The 24,987-nt window shown below is 40.1% G+C and overlaps 2 protein-coding genes and 1 pseudogene across 2 annotated transcripts; 1 reads left to right on the plus strand and 2 right to left on the minus strand.

Annotated features, from left to right (window-relative positions):
• Window positions 1-6,948: 6,948 nt before the first annotated feature.
• Window positions 6,949-9,227, minus strand: LOC106602569 (E3 ubiquitin-protein ligase TRIM39). The gene is given in 3 exon segments (XM_014195271.2): window positions 6,949-7,408; window positions 7,411-8,828; window positions 9,086-9,227. Coding segments are annotated over 2 exon segments (1,632 nt in total). The 5' UTR covers window positions 8,827-8,828; window positions 9,086-9,227; the 3' UTR covers window positions 6,949-7,192.
• A 5,542-nt stretch (window positions 9,228-14,769) lies between these two features.
• Window positions 14,770-15,593, plus strand: LOC123742554 (choline transporter-like protein 1). The gene is made up of 3 exons (XM_045717620.1): window positions 14,770-14,784; window positions 14,959-15,096; window positions 15,304-15,593. Exons 1-3 carry the CDS (start codon window positions 14,770-14,772, stop codon window positions 15,556-15,558), a joined length of 408 nt encoding a protein of 135 aa, XP_045573576.1. The 3' UTR covers window positions 15,559-15,593.
• A 7,112-nt stretch (window positions 15,594-22,705) lies between these two features.
• On the minus strand, window positions 22,706-24,984 carry LOC106592462 (E3 ubiquitin-protein ligase TRIM39-like; annotated as a pseudogene).
• Window positions 24,985-24,987: the final 3 nt, after the last annotated feature.

Here is a 24,987-nt window from a genome sequence, read left to right on the forward strand (position 1 = left end):
TATTAAGCAAACAAGACGGCACAATTTTCTTTATTTTTTTATTGATGGATAGCCAGGGGCACACTCCAACACTCAGACATAATTTACAAACAAAGAATTTGTATTTCGTGAGTCTGCCAGATCAGAGGCAATAGGGATGACCGGGGATGTTCTCTTGAATAGTGTGTGAATTAGACCATTTTCCTGTCAAAATGTAACGAGTACTTTTGGGTGTCAGGGAAAATGTATGGAGTAAAAAGTACCTTATTTTCTTTAAGAATGTAGTGAAGTAAAAGTAAAAGTTGGCAAAAGTATATATAGTAAAGTACAGACACCTAAAAAAACAACTTAAGTAGTACATTAAAGTATCTTTGCTTAAGTACTTTACAACACTGTATATATGTCTCTGTTCCATTATCCACACTAGCATTCCAATGTATCACACTGTACATTCTTAGTGGTTTGTTAATGTGGATAATGGAACATAGCCTTTGTTTTTACCGAGTACCACTTTTACTCCATTTCCAAATGGCGATTAGCGTTTGTGCACATTTTACACCAAACTTACCCTGTTATCTCACTCTTTCTCTCTCCCTCTTTAGGAGTTTGTACAGAACAGTAAGAATATGGCGGGAAGGGATCGGCCGGAGGCAGATGGAGACGGTCGTGAGATGAAGCCCATGGTGAGTTAAAAAAACTTTTCCAACAGAGAATACATTCATTTACCTCCATTATCTAGAGTCAGATTTCATATTTTTAACTAGGCAAGTGTGTTAAGAACAAATTCTTATGTACAATGGCAGCCTGTGAACAGTGGGTTAACTGCCTTGTTCAGGGACAGAACAACAGATTTTTACCTTGTCAGCTCAGAGATTGGAGCCACCAACCTGTCGATTACTGGCCCAACACTCTAACCACTAGGCTACCTGCCGCCTCGGATGTAGGTGAGGATATACCCAAAACGATGACGCTGATGAAGACGGTAGTAAAGTTTAACACTCCATTTGTTTATTGTTGTAGACTCATGGAGGTGGGACTTTTCTTGACCAAACCAGAAGACGCAAACCAAAAGGCATTCCAAATGTTTCCATGATATTACACCACTTCCAGGGACTACAATATTTTTGGTAACCTGTTTTTAAGTTATGGAACACGTTACATGAAAGCTTTGGATTTTTTTAAAAGCACAATGTGTTTTTGTGACAAATGTTTTAGCTAACAGAAGTACATCCATCAAGAATATTGTTTGTGTAGTTTCATGCTATTTTACAGGCTGAGAGGTGATGTTTGTAAGTTAAGCCTTTTGAGTCAAAGAATTGTGATTGATTTTGAAAATGCATTCCATGTCATCACTGTTATTTTGTCACCACTACCACGGTACACTACAAGTGTTTTGTATCTCAAATGAATTCTTGGATTGTGGTAATGATGATCATGTTCGCATCTTGTCTTGAATTGGTAAATCTAATACAATTTTGACAAATATAACTGACTAGCATAACAGAAACGTTCTTACATGGACATTTTTTTAAGTTTGTGATTTTTGATTTGTGAAAAGTTGTTCGTCCTCACCTGTTAACAGGATCATTTTAATATGGTGGATCAAATATGAAAGAGCCATTTACTCTGATGAGGATGTTTTATATTAGTTTAATATATGAAATGCAGGTCCTACAAATATTGAGGTTGTCTTATGCCAGAGGCAATGAATGATCATAACTGACAATACTTAAATTGTGGAAACATTGGGTCATTACTGCTTATTGAGGTGTAATACTGCATCGATGAACAAAGGGATCGTATATGACTATCTCTATTCCCTTCATACGTTTTAATCAATCGTATTTTTGATAACATTTTTGTGCAGGGTAATAAAAGAAAGGAAAACAAGCTATGTCCATCTGTGTTTGTGAGAGTTGTGAGGCAGGAGAGGATCCGTTCAATGGGGGACATGGGTTTGTGTCAGGATGTCCTAAAAACAATATATATATATATATATATATATATATATATATATATATATATATATATATATATATATATATATATACCCACCCAACAAAACAGTATATTTAATTAATACTATTAAATATTTGTGTTAAATAGGATAGTTTTCAGTCTGTAATAATTATGGGTAAATTATATGAATAATCAAAGCAACATAACTTTAATTCCAGTTAATAGTCTCATATCTACTCTTTCACTGGCTGCACCTTTACAGAGAAACTCTTTCCATACTTCAGCCCCTTTGATGATGATGATGGTCAAAACTCAGCCCCTCTCATCATCTCTCCAGTCAATCACACATGCTGATTCAACGATGGAAAGGAAATGGTTTTTTCCAGATATTTTAAAATGCACATTTACAAATTGTAAACATACTGACAGGTCACATGATTTGAATATCCACGTTGTCCTCTGAAATTGTATCCTCAAATGAGAATGTAAAGTATTCTGTATATCTTAACATGGATAATAAATGCTTTACTGTTTGTAGGAAAATGCCTGTGCTCGCTGTATGCTGAAAGCCTGCATCTGCTGCTTGTGGTGCCTGAAGAAGTGTCTAATGAAATGCAGGTCCTACAAATATTGAGGTTGTTTTATGTTAAAGGCAATGCATGATCATCACTGACAATCCCTAAATTGTGGCAACATTGGGTCATTACTGCTTACTAAGTTTGTCTCTTTCATATATTTTATTGGAGTTTATAAAACATAAATGCAGGACATAACAAAACATGCCACTTGGTGGCAGACAACCCACACAGCATCCATAAACAACAACAGATAAAACACTGACAGACAATTGACAACAAAAACAAAGAGCAATAATGGTAATACAGTTATGGTCCTTTACGATGCCAAGACTGCGATCTTGAGCTTTGGTTAAAATACAATCAAATGGGTGCATCGTTCCGGACCTGAATAGGGCGTAAATTCCTTATTTGTGGCAACATTGGGTCATTACTGCTTATTGAGTTTGTAATTCTGTATTCATAGAACAAGGGACGTCTAAGCCACAAATTCCCCCTTTGCTGTGCACATTACCATCATCAGTCAAATCAAATCAAATGTATTTATAGAGCCCTTCTTACATCAGCTGATATCTCAAAGTGCTATACAGAAACCCAGCCTAAAACCCCAAACAGCAAGCAATGCAGGTGTAGAAGCACAGTGGCTAGGAAAAACTCCCTAAAAAGGCCAAAACCCAGGAAGAAACCTAGAGAGGAACCAGACTATGAGGGGTGGCCAGTCCTCTTCTGGCTGTGCCGGGTAGAGATTATAACAGAACATGGCCAAGATGTTCAATTGTTCATAAATTACCAGCATGGTCAAATAATAATAATCACAGTAGTTGTCGAGGGTGCAACAGGTCAGCACCTCAGGAGTAAATCTCAGTTGGCTTTTCATAGCCGATCATTGAGAGTATCTCTACCGCTCCTGCTGTCTCTAGAGAGTTGAAAACAGCAGGTCTGGGACAGGTAGCACGTCCGGTGAACAGGTCAGGGTTCCATAGCCGCAGGCAGAACAGTTGAAACTGGAGCAGCAGCACGGCCAGGTGGACTGGGGACAGCAAGGAGTCATCATGCCAGGTAATCCTGAGGCATGGTCCTAGGGCTCAGGTCCCCCGAGAGAGAGAAAGAGGAAATTAGAGAGAGCATACTTAAATTCACACAGGACACTGGAGAAATACTGCAGATATAACAGACTGACCCTAGCCTCCCGACACATAAACTACTGCAGCATAAATACTGGAGACTGAGACAGGAGGGGTCAGCAGACACTGTGGCCCCATCCGATGATACCCCGGACAGGACCAAACAGGCAGGATATAACCCCACCCACTTTGCCAAAGCACAGCCCCCACACCACTAGAGGGATACCTTCAACCACCAACTTACCATCCTGAGTCAACATGCTTTTGAGGCATCAGAGAGAATGCTAAAATGTAAAGTGCTTTAGGTGAAAGATACATATTTCACACACTGTGCATCTCTAGAGTAAGCATGTGTCCCTCATCCATTGGTCTAAGTAGGCCTACTGTGCTACCTGGGAAACCAAGCCACACACAGCGTATGCATTGTCTAAGCCACATTCTCATACTACCTACCTCTTAAAAGACAACCATCAGGGGCTACAACCAACATTTCCAGAATGTCCTAACTTTGCTTGTATCAACTGCATTCTATCTGGTAGGGAGAAGATTCCATCTCTTGTGAAGCTGTCATACCAGTGGCACGACCATGCCCTGGTGAAAAGGATCTTTGATCGTCTCTAAGAAGATGGCCTGCCAGTGTGGATTGATGTTGAAGGAGGGGTGACAGGGAACATCAATGACGTGTAAATACGGCCCTTTGGATCAATCAATCATATATAATGCAGACAGTGTTAAGTGATATTGTCCAAAAATGTGTGTAAAATATAATCGATGCACATTAGGCTCAATCAAACACAATTTTTTTTGTTTTTTTTAAACAAATATGTGAATCCAGGAACCCTGTCCACACCCACATCCACAACCAGCTCAAAGGAAAAGTATGGATTTGATCATATTCACCCACATCCACAACTAGCTCAAAGAAAAGTATGTATCGTATGTACTTGCCCAGTATCAACACCCAGCTTAAAGGCCCTGTGCAGTCAATATTTTAAATCCAGAGGAGCAACTTCGAGAGACTTCCAAAAGGCTTGCGAAACAGACCAAGTAGACCAGGCCAGGGTTTTGGGTTTGAAAAGTCAATGAGAGAAGTGAACAATTCTTCCCTACCTGTCCATTTCCTCTAACTCTAAAGACACAACCTCAATTCAAACCAATGTCTTCAGTCTTTGAACATGTTATTACTCCAACCTCGTGAAAGTGACAAATTGACACGTTTTCATTTGTCAAAAACAACTTCATATCGAAGGACTGCCTTTGATTTGACAGACTCCAAAGGCGCGTTCCGGTGCGAAACGACCGTTAGACCTGATGACGTGCTTTGACGCTGTGCATGAGATTAGCTAGCCAATGTCACCATGACATCGCCTACAAGTGTGATGGGGATTTCTATTGGAGAAGCAGTTTCTGCCTATCTTCATACTTTACTGTCTTTGCTAACATAGTAAAAGTGTGAAAGAATTTGATCTATGTTATTTCCTGATAGTTTCTGGTTATAAATACAATCTACACAGGACCTTCTAATCAGCAGGTGTTGCATGGGTGGACTTATAGCCTGCCTGGTGATATCACCAGCCGATATAAGTTAATAGACCAATAACAGAGAGTTACAAACCTCTCTGCCAGTAACAGCTAGTTTGCAGGTTACATCTCCCTCCCATTAGGCCCTTCCAATTAGGTCCCTCACTCAGACCACTCCCAGAGATTCCTAGCAAAATTCTTGCTTGAGCAATCGTTTTTGCAAATATAAATAAAAAAATATATATTTGTTTTACCATTTTAATGGAAACTATTAAAGTAATGTTATCCAGCAATCATTTGATATTGAGATGAAAACGGCTACATTGGGCCTTTAAAGGCACACTACGTCCCTTGTCATATTCAGTGTCTCAGATCCAGAGCCAGCGCAAAGGCTGAGTATGTCCCTTATCACGTTCACTTAGCGTATCAATAACCAGCTTTAAGGCAGACTAAGTCCTTTGTTACATTCACCTACATCAACAAACAGTTCAATAGCTGAGTACATCCTTTATCATCAACTACATTCAGCAGCGGGCCATTTTGTTTTGAGTGGATGGTTGAGGGCCAGAACATAATTACACATAATTTCTAGATTGTACATTTTTAGAATGGGTGGCCAGTAATAATCTGGTCCTGATCATCTCTAAAACTAAGAGCACTATATTGGGTTCAAATCATTCCCTAAATTCTAGACTTCAGTTGAATCTGGTAATGAATGGTGTGGCTGTTGAGCAAATTGAGGACATGAAATGACTTGATGTTACCTCATGGTAAAAACATATAGATTCAATGGTTGTAAAGAGGGGGAAAGGTCTGTCCGTAATAAATAGATGCTTTGCGTTTAAGACACCACACTCCACATAGCAAGTTCTGCAGGCTCTAGTTTTATCTTATCTTGATTAGTGTCTAGTCATATGGTCAAGTGCTGCAAGGACGGACCTAGTTTAGTTGTAGCTGGCCCAGAATAGTGTGGCACGTGTTGCTCTTCATTGTAATCAGAGGGTTAATATTAATACTAGGCATGCCAGTCTCTCTTGGCTAAGAGTTGAGGACAAACTGACTGCATCACTTCTTGTTTGTATAAGAAACATATGTTGGAAATTCCAAATTGTTAGCATAGTCAACTTATACACAGCTCTGACACATACACTTACCCCACCAGACATGCCACCAGGGGTCTTTTCACAGTCCCTAGTTCCAGAACAAATTCAAGGAATCGAACAGTATTATACAGAGACATGAATGTATGGAACTCCATTCCATCTCATTAGCCCAAGTATTGAAGAGCAAACCTGGTTTCAAATAACAAATAAAGCAACACCTCATGACACAACGCCTCTCCCCCATGTGACCTACTTTTTGTGTGTATGTAGTGACATGTATATGTAACTGATAGATGAGCATTAGATGTTAATATTTTAAATGTATGTACATTTTCAAGTATTTTGTCTGTAATGCATTTTTTGTTATGTGTTGGACCCCAGTAACATTGACGTCGGCTAATGGGGATCCTAATAAATTAAATGAAAAAATGACTGCACAAAGCACAAACAGATATAACATTTGATAGAAACGTAATAATTTCAATCCTTGCTTACATTTGTATACGATCACGTGTCTCTATTATGCGTTGGAATACTTTGGAACAGGTTTCCAAAATGTAAATAAATTGGAGATTATTTCCTGGTGTTTTTACACTCTTATATGTCCAACACTTGGTGAACCCTGCTTTAAAGGAAAATTTTCCCTAAAATAATTGTGGGTAAATTATATAAATAATCAAAGCAACATACCTTGTATAACTTTTATTTAAATTCATTCCAGTTGATAGTCTTCGTTTTCAGCAAATACAAGCATTTATTATCCGTGGTTTAGATGTACAAAACAGTTTCCATTTTCATTTGTTGATACTATTTCAGAGGACATCTGTGGATATTCTAATCGTGTGCCATGTCACATGAATAAATATACTATTTTGTAAATATATTGATATATTTCATGATTTGTAAGTTATAAGTTAGTTCCATTGTTTAATCAGTGTGTGTGATTGACAGGAGATATGATGAGAGGAGCTGAGTTTTTACCATCATCATTATCACAGGGGCTGAAGTATGGGTAGAGCTTCTCAGTGAAAGTGCAGCCAGTGAAAGAGTAGATATGAGACTTGGCCTCCACATCATAAAAGGAGACCTGACCCACCTCATAGTCCACAAACACGCCCACCTTCTGGGGTTTCTCTATCAGGGAGAGATAAACTTGGGGGAGGCACAGGCTGTGTACTGATTCCAATCCCTCAGGACCACAGTCCAGACTCCATCCTCAGAACTAGGTGATATAATCCCCTTCCTGTCAGTGGACTCTCTGGCCACTCCTAAATCCCAGTCAGTCTTCCCCTTAACTGTCACCTCATAATAAAATCTTCCTGAGGAGAAGCCATCCTTTCCAAGGACAATTAAATACTGATTAAACCTTTTTGGATTGTCAGGAAGTTTCTGTGGTGTATTTTGAAGTCTTACTTGTTTCCCATCCTCAGACAGGATGAGATAGAGATTTGCTGTATCAGGGTCCAGAGTCACATCCACTGCATACTGCTGAATCCTCTTCAGTTTGACTTCAGGCAGCTTCTCCATCTCTTTATTCAGTGTCTCCTCCAGCTGAGACACTGCTTTCCTAACAGTCCCCACACACAGATCACTGTGAACACTGATCTCAGACCAGTCCTTGGTGGGTTGAGGTGTGCACACTATGGATGGGAAGCTCTGGAGAAGTTGGAGGTGGTCCTCAGTCTGTGAGAGCTGCTTCAGATCAGTGCTTCTCCTCTTTAGCTCAGTGATTTCCTGATCCAGTTCTTTAATGAGCCCTTCAGCCTGCCTCTCTACTGCTTTCTGCTTCTCCTCAATCACCTCAATCAGTTCCGCCTGGCTTTTCTCAATGGAGTGAACCAAAGCAGTGAAGACCTGTATGCTGTCTGCTCTCTCCCTCTCTGCATCTCTCTTGCTGAGATCTACTGAGAGTTTGATCTCTTTAACCTTCTTCAGTCTCTCCTGGATTATCTGCTGCACTTCTGCCTCAGTTTTCCCCAGCTGAGCCTTCCTCTCTCCACACTCTTCCTCTATAGGGACAGTGTCATGAGTCTTGTGGTCTGCTTGACACACACATGTTTGACACACACATGTCTGGTCAGTCCTACAGAACAGCTCCAGGAGTCTGTCATGCTTCTTGCACATCCTGTCTTCCAGGTTCTCCACAGGGTCGACCAGTTTGTGCCTCTTGAAGGCTGGGGCTATATGATGAGGATCCAGGTGAGTCTCACAGTAAGAAGCCAGACACACCAGGCAGGACTTCAGGGCCTTGCGCTTCGTCCCAGTGCAGACGTCACAGGGCACTTTTCCAAGTTTGGCAGGGGACTCATCTTTACCTCTGTCTCTCAAGCTTTTAAAATTCCCTACAACTTCTCTTAACATTGTGTTGACACGAAGTTTAGGTCGTTTGGAGAATTTCTCCTTACACAGCGGACAGTGACACAGGTCCTTGCTATTCCAGTACTTTGTGATACAGTCAATGCAGAAGTTGTGTCCACAAGAAGTGGTGACTGGCTCAGTGAACACATCCAGACAGATAGAGCACAGGAACTGCTCTTCAGACAGGAGAATACTGGAGGAAGCCATATCTAGACAAAGGTGGAACTATAAATTATTTCCTGGAATGATTCAGCTCTTGATAGTTTCAGTGCCACTGTCAACATGGCATTTAGAGACACTAACCAATGTTGATTAAAGTTGTTTCACCATACAACATACAGTTTAAATTAGTCATGGTACAAAATTAAGTTAAACATAGGTACTGTAGTCGATAAAGCAAACAAGAGAATACAAGAATTCACACAGTAGAATGTATCTTCACCTGCCCTTGTTAATCTCTACTCACCTGTATCTGTGTGTGTGAAAGAGTGTGGGCGCTTTCTCAGATTTTTTAGTACTATATAGTGTAGTATAAAAAAAGAGCTGCCTTAGCATTTGTTTCAGAAGAGTTAGAACGTTTGCTTGTGTGCACAACAGACAGTACGTCTACACACTTCAGTTTCACTTCAGTAAAGTGACGTTGACATGCTGCTCCCCACCCAGTGCTAATCTGTGCTCTGGAACAGAATTAACCCTTCACAAATCTGACCTCTCTTCATGCTTGATACATTCTTGATACAAAAGTGTGAATCAGAAATGCTAAACAAGGGATTACTGCAGATGTATTGAAGTTTTTCTTTAAAGACATCAACTACAATAGAATTCACAGGGGATAAACAAATACTGTCAGTCTAGGTACTTATATTTAACCTTTATTTAACTAAACAAGTCAGTTAAGAACAAATTCTTACTTACAATGACGGCCTACCAAAAGACAAAAGGCCTCCTGCGGAGACAGGGGCTGGGATTAAAATGTGTAAATAAATTAAATGTAAATATAGGACAAAACGTACATCACGACAAGAGAGACAACACAACACTACATAAAGAGAGACCTAAGACAACACCATAGCAAGGCAGCAACACATGGCAACACAGCATGGTAGCAACACAACATAGCAACAACATGGTAGAAACACAACATGGTAGCAGCACAAAACATGGTACAAACATTATTGGGCACAGACAACAGCACAAAGGGCATGAATGTTGAGACAACAAACAATACATCACTCAAAGCAGCCACAACTGTCAGTAAGAGTGTCCATGATTGAGTCTTTGAATGAAGAGAATGAGATAAAACTATCCAGTTTGAGTGTTTGTTGCAGCTCGTTCCAGTCGCTAGCTGCAGCGAACTGAAAAGAGGAGCGACCCAGGGATGTGTGTGCTTTGGGGACCTTTAACAGAATGTGACTGGTACAACGGGTGTTGTATGTGGAGGATGAGGGCTGCGGTAGATATTTCAGATAGGGGGAGTGAGGCCTAAGAGGGTTTTATGAATAAGCATCAACCAGTGGTTCTTGCGATGACCAGTTTACAGAGATGACCAGTTTACAGAGGAGTATAGAGTGCAGTGATGTGTCCTATAAGGAGCATTGGTGGCAAATCTGACGGCCGAATGGTAAAGAACCGCTCGAGAGCACCCTTACCTGCCGATCTATAAATTACATCTCTGTAATCTAGCATGGGTAGGATGGTCATCAGAATCAGGGTTAGTTTGGCAGCTGGGGTGAAAGAGGAGCGATTATGATAGAGGTAAAGTCTAGATTTAACTTTAGCCTGAGAAAGCTTGTTAGACACTAAGAAAGCTTTGTTGTAGAGCATTTAACACAAAATCCGGGGAGGGGCCAGCTGAGTATAAGACTATCATCTGCATATAAATGGATGCTTCCTACTGCCTGAGCTATGTTGTTGATGTAAATTGAGAAGAGTGTGGGGCCTAGGATCGAGCCTTGGGGTACTCCCCTTGGTGACAGGCAGTGGCTTAACCTCTCCAGGGGAGGTGGGACGAAATCGTCCCACACTATTCAACAGCCAGTGAAAAATCAGAGCGCCAAATTTAAAACCACATAATGTCATAATTCAAAGTTCTCAAACATAGGACTATTTTACACCATTTTATAGATACACTTCTCCTGAATCGAACCACGTTGTCCGATTTCCAAAAGGCTTTACAGCGAAAGCAAAACATTAGATTATGTTAGGAGAGTACATAGACACAAAAATCCACACAGCCATTTCCAAGCAACTAGCATGCATCACAAATACCCAAAACACAGCTAAATGCAGCACTAACCTTTGATGATCTTCATCAGAGAAAATATTTTCTATTTTACACCATTTTAAAGACAAGACTCTCCTTTATCTAACCACATTGTCCGATTTCAAAAAGGCTTTACAACAAAAGCAAAACATTAGATTATGTCAGGAGAGTACCGAGCCAGAAATAATCACACACCCATTTTTCAAGCTAGCATATAATGTCACAAAAACCAAAACCACAGCTAAATGCAGCACTAACCTTTGATGATCTTCATCAGATGACACTCCTAGGACATTATGTTATACAATACATGCATGTTTTGTTCAATCAAGTTCATATTTATATAAAAAACAGCTTTTTACATTAGCATTTGATGTTCAGAACTAGCATACCCACCGAAAACTTCCGGTGAATTTACTAAATTACTCACGATAAACGTTGACAAAAAACATAACAATTATTTTAAGAATTATAGATACAGAACTCCTTTATGCAATCGCTGTGTCCGATTTTAAAATAGCTTTTCGGTGAAAGCACATTTTGCAATATTCTGAGTAGATAGCCCGGCTATCATGGCTAGCTATTTTGACACCCACCAAGTTTGGCACTAACCAAACTCAGATTTACTATAAGAAAAATTGGATTACCTTTGCTGTTCTTCGTCAGAATGCACTCCCAGGACTTCTACTTCAACACCCAATGTTGTTTTGGTTCCAAATAATCCATAGTTATATCCAAATAGCTCCGTTTTGTTTGTGCGTTCAAATCACTATCCGAAGGGTGACGCGCCGGCGCGTTTCGTGACAAAAAAATTCAAAATATTCCATTACCGTACTTCGAAGCATGTCAAACGCTGTTTAAAATCAATTTTTATGTGATTTTTCTCGTAAAATAGCGATAATATTCCAACCGGGAGACATATCCGTTCAAACACTGAAAGAAGAAAATGGAGTCATCACATGCACGCGTGCGCCATTGCCATTGTTCTCAGGAGTACCACTCTCCTAAACCCATACTGTTTTTCGCCCAGAGACTGCAGAGTTATCATTCCACATTCTGGTGCCTTCTGAGAGCCAATGAAAGCCTTAGAAAATGTCACGTTACAGCAGAGATCCTGTATTTTCGATAAAGAGGCTACAGAAGGCCAAGAAATGGTCAGACAGGGCACTTCCCATATAGAATATTCTCAGGTTTTGGCCTGCCATATGAGTTCTGTTATACTCACAGACACCATTCAAACAGTTTTAGAAACTTTAGGGTGTTTTCTATCCAAATCTACTAATTATATGCATTTTCTAGTTTCTGGGCAGGAGTAATAACCAGATTATATCGGGTACGTTTTTTATCCGGCCGTGAAAATACTGCCCCCTATCCCAAACAGGTTATACAATACATGCATGTTTTGTTCAATCAAGTTCATATTTATATCAAAAACCAGCTTTTTACATTAGCATGTGATGTTCAGAACTAGCATACCCACCGAAAACTTCCGGTGAATTTACTAAATTACTCATGATAAACGTTGACAAAATACATAACAATTATTTTAAGAATTATAGATACAGAACTCCTTTATGCAATCGCGGTGCCAGATTTTAAAATAGCTTTTCGGGCGAAAGCACATTTTGTAATATTCTGAGTACATTGCTCGTCCATCACAGGCTAGCTATTCAGACACCTGCCAACGTCGGGGCTCAATAAACTCAGAATTACTATTAGAAAATTTGGATTACCTTTGCTGTTCTTCGTCAAAATGCACTCCCAGGACTTCTACTTCAACAACAAATGTTGTTTTGGTTCCAAATAATCCATAGTTATATCAAAATACCTCCGTTTTGTTCGTGCGTTCGGGTCACTATCCAAATGGTAACGTGCGAGCGCATTTCGTGACAAAAAATGTCAAAATATTCCATTACCGTACTTAGAAGCATGTCAAACGCTGTTTAAAAACAATTTTTATGCTACTTTTCTCGTAAAATAGCGCTAATATTCCAACCGGGCAACGTAGTATTCATTCAAAGACTGAAAGAAAAAAATGGAGAAGTCTCGTGAATGCGCATCTGAGTCTCACTGTCCCCAGGCTGACCACTTACAAACTCTGCTGCTGTACTTTGCCCAGAGACAGCAGACACCCCATTCCACTTTCTGGCGGCTTTAGAGAGCCAATGGAAGCCTTAGAAAGTGTCATGTTACAGCACAGATGCTTTATTTTTGATAGAGATGCAACAGAAGGACAACAAATTGTCAGACAGGGCACTTCCTGTATGGAATCTTCTCAGGTTTTGGCCTGCCATATGAGTTCTGTTATAGTCACAGACACCATTCAAACAGTTTTAGAAACTTTAGAGTGTGTCCTATCCAAATCTACTAATTACATGCATATTCTCATTTCTGGGCAAGAGTAGTAACCAGTTTAAATAGGGTACGTTTTTTTATCCGGCCGTGAAAATACTGCCCCCTAGCCCCAACAGGTTAAACAGCAGATTTTCTGACTTTATACATACATAGAGGAAGTTAGCAAACTAGGCCAAAGACCCCTCAGATACACCAATACTCCTTAGCCGGCCCACAAGAATGGAATGGTCTACCGTATCAAAAGCTTTGGCCATGTCAATAAAAATAGCAGCACAATATTGCTTAGAATCAAGAGCAATGGTGACATCATTGAGGACCTTTAAGGTTGCAGTGACACATCCATAAACTGAGCGGAAACCAGATTGCATACCCGAGAGAACACTATACGAGAGCCAGTCAGCTTGATTGTGCGGGTGCTGAGCCTTTTGCCAAATGCAATTCTTGAGGTGGAGTAACTCTGGAAGATCCCGGTCTAACCAGGGGCTGAACCTGTTTTTAATTATAATTTTCTTTACGGGGGCGTGTCTGTTAACAATACCACTGAAAATATTTAAAAAAGAAGGTCCAAGCGTCTTCGACAGAGGGAATCAAGCTGATTCTAAACCATTTTACAGAGGCCAGTTCATGGAGGAAGGCTTGCTCATTAAAGTTTTAGAGCAAGCGTCTATGACAAATCAGGACAGGTGGTTTCACTGAGCAGCCATTACGAACACAGGCTGTAAAACAGTGATCACTAAGGTCACTACAGAAAAAAACAGACTGATACCTATCAGGATTATTTGTGAGGATAACATCGAGGAGAGTAGCCTTTTCTGGGTGTTTGGAGTCATACGTTGTGGGAATGGTAATAATCTGAGAAAGATTTAGGGAGTCCCATTGCTGTAGGACTTGGTCAGGTGGTTTAAGCATGTCCCAGTTTAGGTCACCCAGCAGGACAAATTCATACTTAGTGTGAGGTACAATTGATCATTAATGAACCTTTTACTGCAGTGGGCTATATCAGGGTCACAGAGTTATTCTTGGTAGTCTTAACAAATCTTCTTTGAAACAAAAGTATACACCTCACACACATGGTTATGGGCTTAACAAAAATAATACACTTATACAATGTCAAATATAGAGTTGAAATGTAATACATTTTGAGTTTACATTCCAATATTACACTTTATATACATCACAGAAGACTGAAATACAACAAAACTGTTTGACATAGAAAAACCATAATTTCGGCTTATTTAAAAAAAATAATGTTTATTCATTCTGAAATTCTGAGAAATATTTATAACATTCCACCCATGAAGCCATTAGGTAATTTGACTGCAGGAAGGGCTACATTAGCAGCATGACATATCCCAGATTGTGCCTTTAAATATACACATTTTCACATATGACAACTACCAGTTTGTCAAGTCAAGCCAGACAATGGGTGGAGAACTAAAGCTCAATGTCTTTACTGTTTGTAGTTAAATGACTGTACTCGCTGTATGCTGAAAACCTGCATCTGCTGCTTGTGGTGCCTGAAGAAGTGTCTAATGTACCTGAATCAAGTAAGTGTTCGATCAGAATCAGATTGATTGTCATCTGAGATGTTGATTATTCTTACTATTACACGTAATATCATTGACAACAATCTATTTGATAAGCGAGACTCATTCCAAGATGACAGCAATCACAAATTGCTATTGATGATACTTCTGTCTCTTTGTCTGTTTTCACCACAGAACGCGTACACGGCGACAGGTTTCAACATCAGCAGTTTCTGTATGTCGACATGTGACACCTTCATCCTCCTGGTAGAGAATGCCCTCAGATTGGCCACCATCAACACCGTGAGGGACTTTGTCCTCTTCCTGGGAAAGGTAACGGCCGCACAGCGATGCCAATTTTGGATTGTTTATTGTCAGTTCCTTATTTGTGTTTATTTTTCTAGTATAATAATACTAATCGTTGTCTCTCTTTTCTCTATGTCTATCTTTCTTTCTCTTTCCTCTTTTCTCCCTTTCCCACCCCCCTTTCTCTCCATCTTTCCTTTCATCCATGAGTGTGTCTGTGTGTTGTAAGTCCAGGTACTGATCATCTCGTGCACGGCGTTCGCTGGCGTGCTGGAGTTCAACTTCCAGCGGGACTACACGGTGTGGGTCCTGCCCCTGCTCATCATCTGCCTGTTCTCCTGGCTGGTGGCCCACTGCTTCCTGTCTGTCTTTGAGATCGTGGTAGATGTGCTCTTCCTCTGCTTCGCCGTGGACACCAAGAACAACGACGGCAGCCCCGGCCGTGCTCACTTTGGAAGAAGGATGGAGAATCGGGACGCTGCCTTATAAATGCAGAGGTGGAAAAAGTACCCAATCGTCATACTTGAGTAAAAGTAAAGATACCTTAATAGAAAATGACTAAAGTAAAAGTGAAAGTTACCCAGTAAAATACTACTTGAGTAAAAGATAAAAGTACTTGGTTTTAAATATACTTAAGTATCAAAAGTAAATGGAATTGCTAAAATGGATTTAAGTATCAAAAGTATAAATAATTAAAAAAAATCCTTATATTAAGCAAACAAGACGGCACAATTTTCTTTATTTTTTTATTGATGGATAGCCAGGGGCACACTCCAACACTCAGACATAATTTACAAACAAAGCATTTGTATTTCGTGAGTCTGCCAGATCAGAGGCAATAGGGATGACCGGGGATGTTCTCTTGAATAGTGTGTGAATTAGACCATTTTCCTGTCAAAATGTAACGAGTACTTTTGGGTGTCAGGGAAAATGTATGGAGTAAAAAGTACCTTATTTTCTTTAAGAATGTAGTGAAGTAAAAGTAAAAGTTGGCAAAAGTATATATAGTAAAGTACAGACACCTAAAAAAACAACTTAAGTAGTACATTAAAGTATCTTTGCTTAAGTACTTTTCAACACTGTATATATGTCTCTGTTCCATTATCCACACTAGCATTCCAATGTATCACACTGTACATTCTTAGTGGTTTGTTAGTGTGGATAATGGAACATAGCCTTTGTTTTTACCGAGTACCACTTTTACTCCATTTCCAAATGGCGATTAGCGTTTGTGCACATTTTACACCAAACTTACCCTGTTATCTCACTCTTTCTCTCTCCCTCTTTAGGAGTTTGTACAGAACAGTAAGAATATGGCGGGAAGGGATCGGCCGGAGGCAGATGGAGACGGTCGTGAGATGAAGCCCATGGTGAGTTAAAAAAACTTTTCCAACAGAGAATACATTCATTTACCTCCATTATCTAGAGTCAGATTTCATATTTTTAACTAGGCAAGTGTGTTAAGAACAAATTCTTATGTACAATGGCAGCCTGTGAACAGTGGGTTAACTGCCTTGTTCAGGGACAGAACAACAGATTTTTACCTTGTCAGCTCAGAGATTGGAGCCACCAACCTGTCGATTACTGGCCCAACACTCTAACCACTAGGCTACCTGCCGCCTCGGATGTAGGTGAGGATATACCCAAAACGATGACGCTGATGAAGACGGTAGTAAAGTTTAACACTCCATTTGTTTATTGTTGTAGACTCATGGAGGTGGGACTTTTCTTGACCAAACCAGAAGACGCAAACCAAAAGGCATTCCAAATGTTTCCATGATATTACACCACTTCCAGGGACTACAATATTTTTGGTAACCTGTTTTTAAGTTATGGAACACGTTACATGAAAGCTTTGGATTTTTTAAAAAGCACAATGTGTTTTTGTGACAAATGTTTTAGCTAACAGAAGTACATCCATCAAGAATATTGTTTGTGTAGTTTCATGCTATTTTACAGGCTGAGAGGTGATGTTTGTAAGTTAAGCCTTTTGAGTCAAAGAATTGTGATTGATTTTGAAAATGCATTCCATGTCATCACTGTTATTTTGTCACCACTACCACGGTACACTACAAGTGTTTTGTATCTCAAATGAATTCTTGGATTGTGGTAATGATGATCATGTTCGCATCTTGTCTTGAATTGGTAAATCTAATACAATTTTGACAAATATAACTGACTAGCATAACAGAAACGTTCTTACATGGACATTTTTTTAAGTTTGTGATTTTTGATTTGTGAAAAGTTGTTCGTCCTCACCTGTTAACAGGATCATTTTAATATGGTGGATCAAATATGAAAGAGCCATTTACTCTGATGAGGATGTTTTATATTAGTTTAATATATGAAATGCAGGTCCTACAAATATTGAGGTTGTCTTATGCCAGAGGCAATGAATGATCATAACTGACAATACTTAAATTGTGGAAACATTGGGTCATTACTGCTTATTGAGGTGTAATACTGCATCGATGAACAAAGGGATCGTATATGACTATCTCTATTCCCTTCATACGTTTTAATCAATCGTATTTTTGATAACATTTTTGTGCAGGGTAATAAAAGAAAGGAAAACAAGCTATGTCCATCTGTGTTTGTGAGAGTTGAGAGGCAGGAGAGGATCCGTTCTATGGGGGACATGGGTTTGTGTCAGGATGTCCTAAAAACAATATATATATATATATATATATATATATATATATATATATATATATATATACCCACCCAACAAAACAGTATATTTAATTAATACTATTAAATATTTGTGTTAAATAGGATAGTTTTCAGTCTGTAATAATTATGGGTAAATTATATGAATAATCAAAGCAACATAACTTTAATTCCAGTTAATAGTCTCATATCTACTCTTTCACTGGCTGCACCTTTACAGAGAAACTCTTTCCATACTTCAGCCCCTTTGATGATGATGATGGTCAAAACTCAGCCCCTCTCATCATCTCTCCAGTCAATCACACATGCTGATTCAACGATGGAAAGGAAATGGTTTTTTCCAGATATTTTAAAATGCACATTTACAAATTGTAAACATACTGACAGGTCACATGATTTGAATATCCACGTTGTCCTCTGAAATTGTATCCTCAAATGAGAATGTAAAGTATTCTGTATATCTTAACATGGATAATAAATGCTTTACTGTTTGTAGGAAAATGCCTGTGCTCGCTGTATGCTGAAAGCCTGCATCTGCTGCTTGTGGTGCCTGAAGAAGTGTCTAATGAAATGCAGGTCCTACAAATATTGAGGTTGTTTTATGTTAAAGGCAATGCATGATCATCACTGACAATCCCTAAATTGTGGCAACATTGGGTCATTACTGCTTACTAAGTTTGTCTCTTTCATATATTTTATTGGAGTTTATAAAACATAAATGCAGGACATAACAAAACATGCCACTTGGTGGCAGACAACCCACACAGCATCCATAAACAACAACAGATAAAACACTGACAGACAATTGACAACAAAAACAAAGAGCAATAATGGTAATACAGTTATGGTCCTTTACGATGCCAAGACTGCGATCTTGAGCTTTGGTTAAAATACAATCAAATGGGTGCATCGTTCCGGACCTGAATAGGGCGTAAATTCCTTATTTGTGGCAACATTGGGTCATTACTGCTTATTGAGTTTGTAATTCTGTATTCATAGAACAAGGGACGTCTAAGCCACAAATTCCCCCTTTGCTGTGCACATTACCATCATCAGTCAAATCAAATCAAATGTATTTATAGAGCCCTTCTTACATCAGCTGATATCTCAAAGTGCTATACAGAAACCCAGCCTAAAACCCCAAACAGCAAGCAATGCAGGTGTAGAAGCACAGTGGCTAGGAAAAACTCCCTAAAAAGGCCAAAACCCAGGAAGAAACCTAGAGAGGAACCAGACTATGAGGGGTGGCCAGTCCTCTTCTGGCTGTGCCGGGTGGAGATTATAACAGAACATGGCCAAGATGTTCAATTGTTCATAAATTACCAGCATGGTCAAATAATAATAATCACAGTAGTTGTCGAGGGTGCAACAGGTCAGCACCTCAGGAGTAAATCTCAGTTGGCTTTTCATAGCCGATCATTGAGAGTATCTCTACCGCTCCTGCTGTCTCTAGAGAGTTGAAAACAGCAGGTCTGGGACAGGTAGCACGTCCGGTGAACAGGTCAGGGTTCCATAGCCGCAGGCAGAACAGTTGAAACTGGAGCAGCAGCACGGCCAGGTGGACTGGGGACAGCAAGGAGTCATCATGCCAGGTAATCCTGAGGCATGGTCCTAGGGCTCAGGTCCCCCGAGAGAGAGAAAGAGGAAATTAGAGAGAGCATACTTAAATTCACACAGGACACTGGAGAAATACTGCAGATATAACAGACTGACCCTAGCCTCCCGACACATAAACTACTGCAGCATAAATACTGGAGACTGAGACAGGAGGGGTCAGCAGACACTGTGGCCCCATCCGATGATACCCCGGACAGGACCAAACAGGCAGGATATAACCCCACCCACTTTGCCAAAGCACAGCCCCCACACCACTAGAGGGATACCTTCAACCACCAACTTACCATCCTGAGTCAACATGCTTTTGAGGCATCAGAGAGAATGCTAAAATGTAAAGTGCTTTAGGTGAAAGATACATATTTCACACACTGTGCATCTCTAGAGTAAGCATGTGTCCCTCATCCATTGGTCTAAGTAGGCCTACTGTGCTACCTGGGAAACCAAGCCACACACAGCGTATGCATTGTCTAAGCCACATTCTCATACTACCTACCTCTTAAAAGACAACCATCAGGGGCTACAACCAACATTTCCAGAATGTCCTAACTTTGCTTGTATCAACTGCATTCTATCTGGTAGGGAGAAGATTCCATCTCTTGTGAAGCTGTCATACCAGTGGCACGACCATGCCCTGGTGAAAAGGATCTTTGATCGTCTCTAAGAAGATGGCCTGCCAGTGTGGATTGATGTTGAAGGAGGGGTGACAGGGAACATCAATGACGTGTAAATACGGCCCTTTGGATCAATCAATCATATATAATGCAGACAGTGTTAAGTGATATTGTCCAAAAATGTGTGTAAAATATAATCGATGCACATTAGGCTCAATCAAACACAATTTTTTTGTTTTTTTAAACAAATATGTGAATCCAGGAACCCTGTCCACACCCACATCCACAACCAGCTCAAAGGAAAAGTATGGATTTGATCATATTCACCCACATCCACAACTAGCTCAAAGAAAAGTATGTATCGTATGTACTTGCCCAGTATCAACACCCAGCTTAAAGGCCCTGTGCAGTCAATATTTTAAATCCAGAGGAGCAACTTCGAGAGACTTCCAAAAGGCTTGCGAAACAGACCAAGTAGACCAGGCCAGGGTTTTGGGTTTGAAAAGTCAATGAGAGAAGTGAACAATTCTTCCCTACCTGTCCATTTCCTCTAACTCTAAAGACACAACCTCAATTCAAACCAATGTCTTCAGTCTTTGAACATGTTATTACTCCAACCTCGTGAAAGTGACAAATTGACACGTTTTCATTTGTCAAAAACAACTTCATATCGAAGGACTGCCTTTGATTTGACAGACTCCAAAGGCGCGTTCCGGTGCGAAACGACCGTTAGACCTGATGACGTGCTTTGACGCTGTGCATGAGATTAGCTAGCCAATGTCACCATGACATCGCCTACAAGTGTGATGGGGATTTCTATTGGAGAAGCAGTTTCTGCCTATCTTCATACTTTACTGTCTTTGCTAACATAGTAAAAGTGTGAAAGAATTTGATCTATGTTATTTCCTGATAGTTTCTGGTTATAAATACAATCTACACAGGACCTTCTAATCAGCAGGTGTTGCATGGGTGGACTTATAGCCTGCCTGGTGATATCACCAGCCGATATAAGTTAATAGACCAATAACAGAGAGTTACAAACCTCTCTGCCAGTAACAGCTAGTTTGCAGGTTACATCTCCCTCCCATTAGGCCCTTCCAATTAGGTCCCTCACTCAGACCACTCCCAGAGATTCCTAGCAAAATTCTTGCTTGAGCAATCGTTTTTGCAAATATAAATAAAAAAATATATATTTGTTTTACCATTTTAATGGAAACTATTAAAGTAATGTTATCCAGCAATCATTTGATATTGAGATGAAAACGGCTACATTGGGCCTTTAAAGGCACACTACGTCCCTTGTCATATTCAGTGTCTCAGATCCAGAGCCAGCGCAAAGGCTGAGTATGTCCCTTATCACGTTCACTTAGCGTATCAATAACCAGCTTTAAGGCAGACTAAGTCCTTTGTTACATTCACCTACATCAACAAACAGTTCAATAGCTGAGTACATCCTTTATCATCAACTACATTCAGCAGCGGGCCATTTTGTTTTGAGTGGATGGTTGAGGGCCAGAACATAATTACACATAATTTCTAGATTGTACATTTTTAGAATGGGTGGCCAGTAATAATCTGGTCCTGATCATCTCTAAAACTAAGAGCACTATATTGGGTTCAAATCATTCCCTAAATTCTAGACTTCAGTTGAATCTGGTAATGAATGGTGTGGCTGTTGAGCAAATTGAGGACATGAAATGACTTGATGTTACCTCATGGTAAAAACATATAGATTCAATGGTTGTAAAGAGGGGGAAAGGTCTGTCCGTAATAAATAGATGCTTTGCGTTTAAGACACCACACTCCACATAGCAAGTTCTGCAGGCTCTAGTTTTATCTTATCTTGATTAGTGTCTAGTCATATGGTCAAGTGCTGCAAGGACGGACCTAGTTTAGTTGTAGCTGGCCCAGAATAGTGTGGCACGTGTTGCTCTTCATTGTAATCAGAGGGTTAATATTAATACTAGGCATGCCAGTCTCTCTTGGCTAAGAGTTGAGGACAAACTGACTGCATCACTTCTTGTTTGTATAAGAAACATATGTTGGAAATTCCAAATTGTTAGCATAGTCAACTTATACACAGCTCTGACACATACACTTACCCCACCAGACATGCCACCAGGGGTCTTTTCACAGTCCCTAGTTCCAGAACAAATTCAAGGAATCGAACAGTATTATACAGAGACATGAATGTATGGAACTCCATTCCATCTCATTAGCCCAAGTATTGAAGAGCAAACCTGGTTTCAAATAACAAATAAAGCAACACCTCATGACACAACGCCTCTCCCCCATGTGACCTACTTTTTGTGTGTATGTAGTGACATGTATATGTAACTGATAGATGAGCATTAGATGTTAATATTTTAAATGTATGTACATTTTCAAGTATTTTGTCTGTAATGCATTTTTTGTTATGTGTTGGACCCCAGTAACATTGACGTCGGCTAATGGGGATCCTAATAAATTAAATGAAAAAATGACTGCACAAAGCACAAACAGATATAACATTTGATAGAAACGTAATAATTTCAATCCTTGCTTACATTTGTATACGATCACGTGTCTCTATTATGCGTTGGAATACTTTGGAACAGGTTTCCAAAATGTAAATAAATTGGAGATTATTTCCTGGTGTTTTTACACTCTTATATGTCCAACACTTGGTGAACCCTGCTTTAAAGGAAAATTTTCCCTAAAATAATTGTGGGTAAATTATATAAATAATCAAAGCAACATACCTTGTATAACTTTTATTTAAATTCATTCCAGTTGATAGTCTTCGTTTTCAGCAAATACAAGCATTTATTATCCGTGGTTTAGATGTACAAAACAGTTTCCATTTTCATTTGTTGATACTATTTCAGAGGACATCTGTGGATATTCTAATCGTGTGCCATGTCACATGAATAAATATACTATTTTGTAAATATATTGATATATTTCATGATTTGTAAGTTATAAGTTAGTTCCATTGTTTAATCAGTGTGTGTGATTGACAGGAGATATGATGAGAGGAGCTGAGTTTTTACCATCATCATTATCACAGGGGCTGAAGTATGGGTAGAGCTTCTCAGTGAAAGTGCAGCCAGTGAAAGAGTAGATATGAGACTTGGCCTCCACATCATAAAAGGAGACCTGACCCACCTCATAGTCCACAAACACGCCCACCTTCTGGGGTTTCTCTATCAGGGAGAGATAAACTTGGGGGAGGCACAGGCTGTGTACTGATTCCAATCCCTCAGGACCACAGTCCAGACTCCATCCTCAGAACTAGGTGATATAATCCCCTTCCTGTCAGTGGACTCTCTGGCCACTCCTAAATCCCAGTCAGTCTTCCCCTTAACTGTCACCTCATAATAAAATCTTCCTGAGGAGAAGCCATCCTTTCCAAGGACAATTAAATACTGATTAAACCTTTTTGGATTGTCAGGAAGTTTCTGTGGTGTATTTTGAAGTCTTACTTGTTTCCCATCCTCAGACAGGATGAGATAGAGATTTGCTGTATCAGGGTCCAGAGTCACATCCACTGCATACTGCTGAATCCTCTTCAGTTTGACTTCAGGCAGCTTCTCCATCTCTTTATTCAGTGTCTCCTCCAGCTGAGACACTGCTTTCCTAACAGTCCCCACACACAGATCACTGTGAACACTGATCTCAGACCAGTCCTTGGTGGGTTGAGGTGTGCACACTATGGATGGGAAGCTCTGGAGAAGTTGGAGGTGGTCCTCAGTCTGTGAGAGCTGCTTCAGATCAGTGCTTCTCCTCTTTAGCTCAGTGATTTCCTGATCCAGTTCTTTAATGAGCCCTTCAGCCTGCCTCTCTACTGCTTTCTGCTTCTCCTCAATCACCTCAATCAGTTCCGCCTGGCTTTTCTCAATGGAGTGAACCAAAGCAGTGAAGACCTGTATGCTGTCTGCTCTCTCCCTCTCTGCATCTCTCTTGCTGAGATCTACTGAGAGTTTGATCTCTTTAACCTTCTTCAGTCTCTCCTGGATTATCTGCTGCACTTCTGCCTCAGTTTTCCCCAGCTGAGCCTTCCTCTCTCCACACTCTTCCTCTATAGGGACAGTGTCATGAGTCTTGTGGTCTGCTTGACACACACATGTTTGACACACACATGTCTGGTCAGTCCTACAGAACAGCTCCAGGAGTCTGTCATGCTTCTTGCACATCCTGTCTTCCAGGTTCTCCACAGGGTCGACCAGTTTGTGCCTCTTGAAGGCTGGGGCTATATGATGAGGATCCAGGTGAGTCTCACAGTAAGAAGCCAGACACACCAGGCAGGACTTCAGGGCCTTGCGCTTCGTCCCAGTGCAGACGTCACAGGGCACTTTTCCAAGTTTGGCAGGGGACTCATCTTTACCTCTGTCTCTCAAGCTTTTAAAATTCCCTACAACTTCTCTTAACATTGTGTTGACACGAAGTTTAGGTCGTTTGGAGAATTTCTCCTTACACAGCGGACAGTGACACAGGTCCTTGCTATTCCAGTACTTTGTGATACAGTCAATGCAGAAGTTGTGTCCACAAGAAGTGGTGACTGGCTCAGTGAACACATCCAGACAGATAGAGCACAGGAACTGCTCTTCAGACAGGAGAATACTGGAGGAAGCCATATCTAGACAAAGGTGGAACTATAAATTATTTCCTGGAATGATTCAGCTCTTGATAGTTTCAGTGCCACTGTCAACATGGCATTTAGAGACACTAACCAATGTTGATTAAAGTTGTTTCACCATACAACATACAGTTTAAATTAGTCATGGTACAAAATTAAGTTAAACATAGGTACTGTAGTCGATAAAGCAAACAAGAGAATACAAGAATTCACACAGTAGAATGTATCTTCACCTGCCCTTGTTAATCTCTACTCACCTGTATCTGTGTGTGTGAAAGAGTGTGGGCGCTTTCTCAGATTTTTTAGTACTATATAGTGTAGTATAAAAAAAGAGCTGCCTTAGCATTTGTTTCAGAAGAGTTAGAACGTTTGCTTGTGTGCACAACAGACAGTACGTCTACA

The sequence above is a fragment of the Salmo salar genome, chromosome ssa04 (assembly GCF_905237065.1).
Source record: "Salmo salar chromosome ssa04, Ssal_v3.1, whole genome shotgun sequence".
In the NCBI taxonomy this organism is placed as follows: domain Eukaryota; kingdom Metazoa; phylum Chordata; class Actinopteri; order Salmoniformes; family Salmonidae; genus Salmo; species Salmo salar.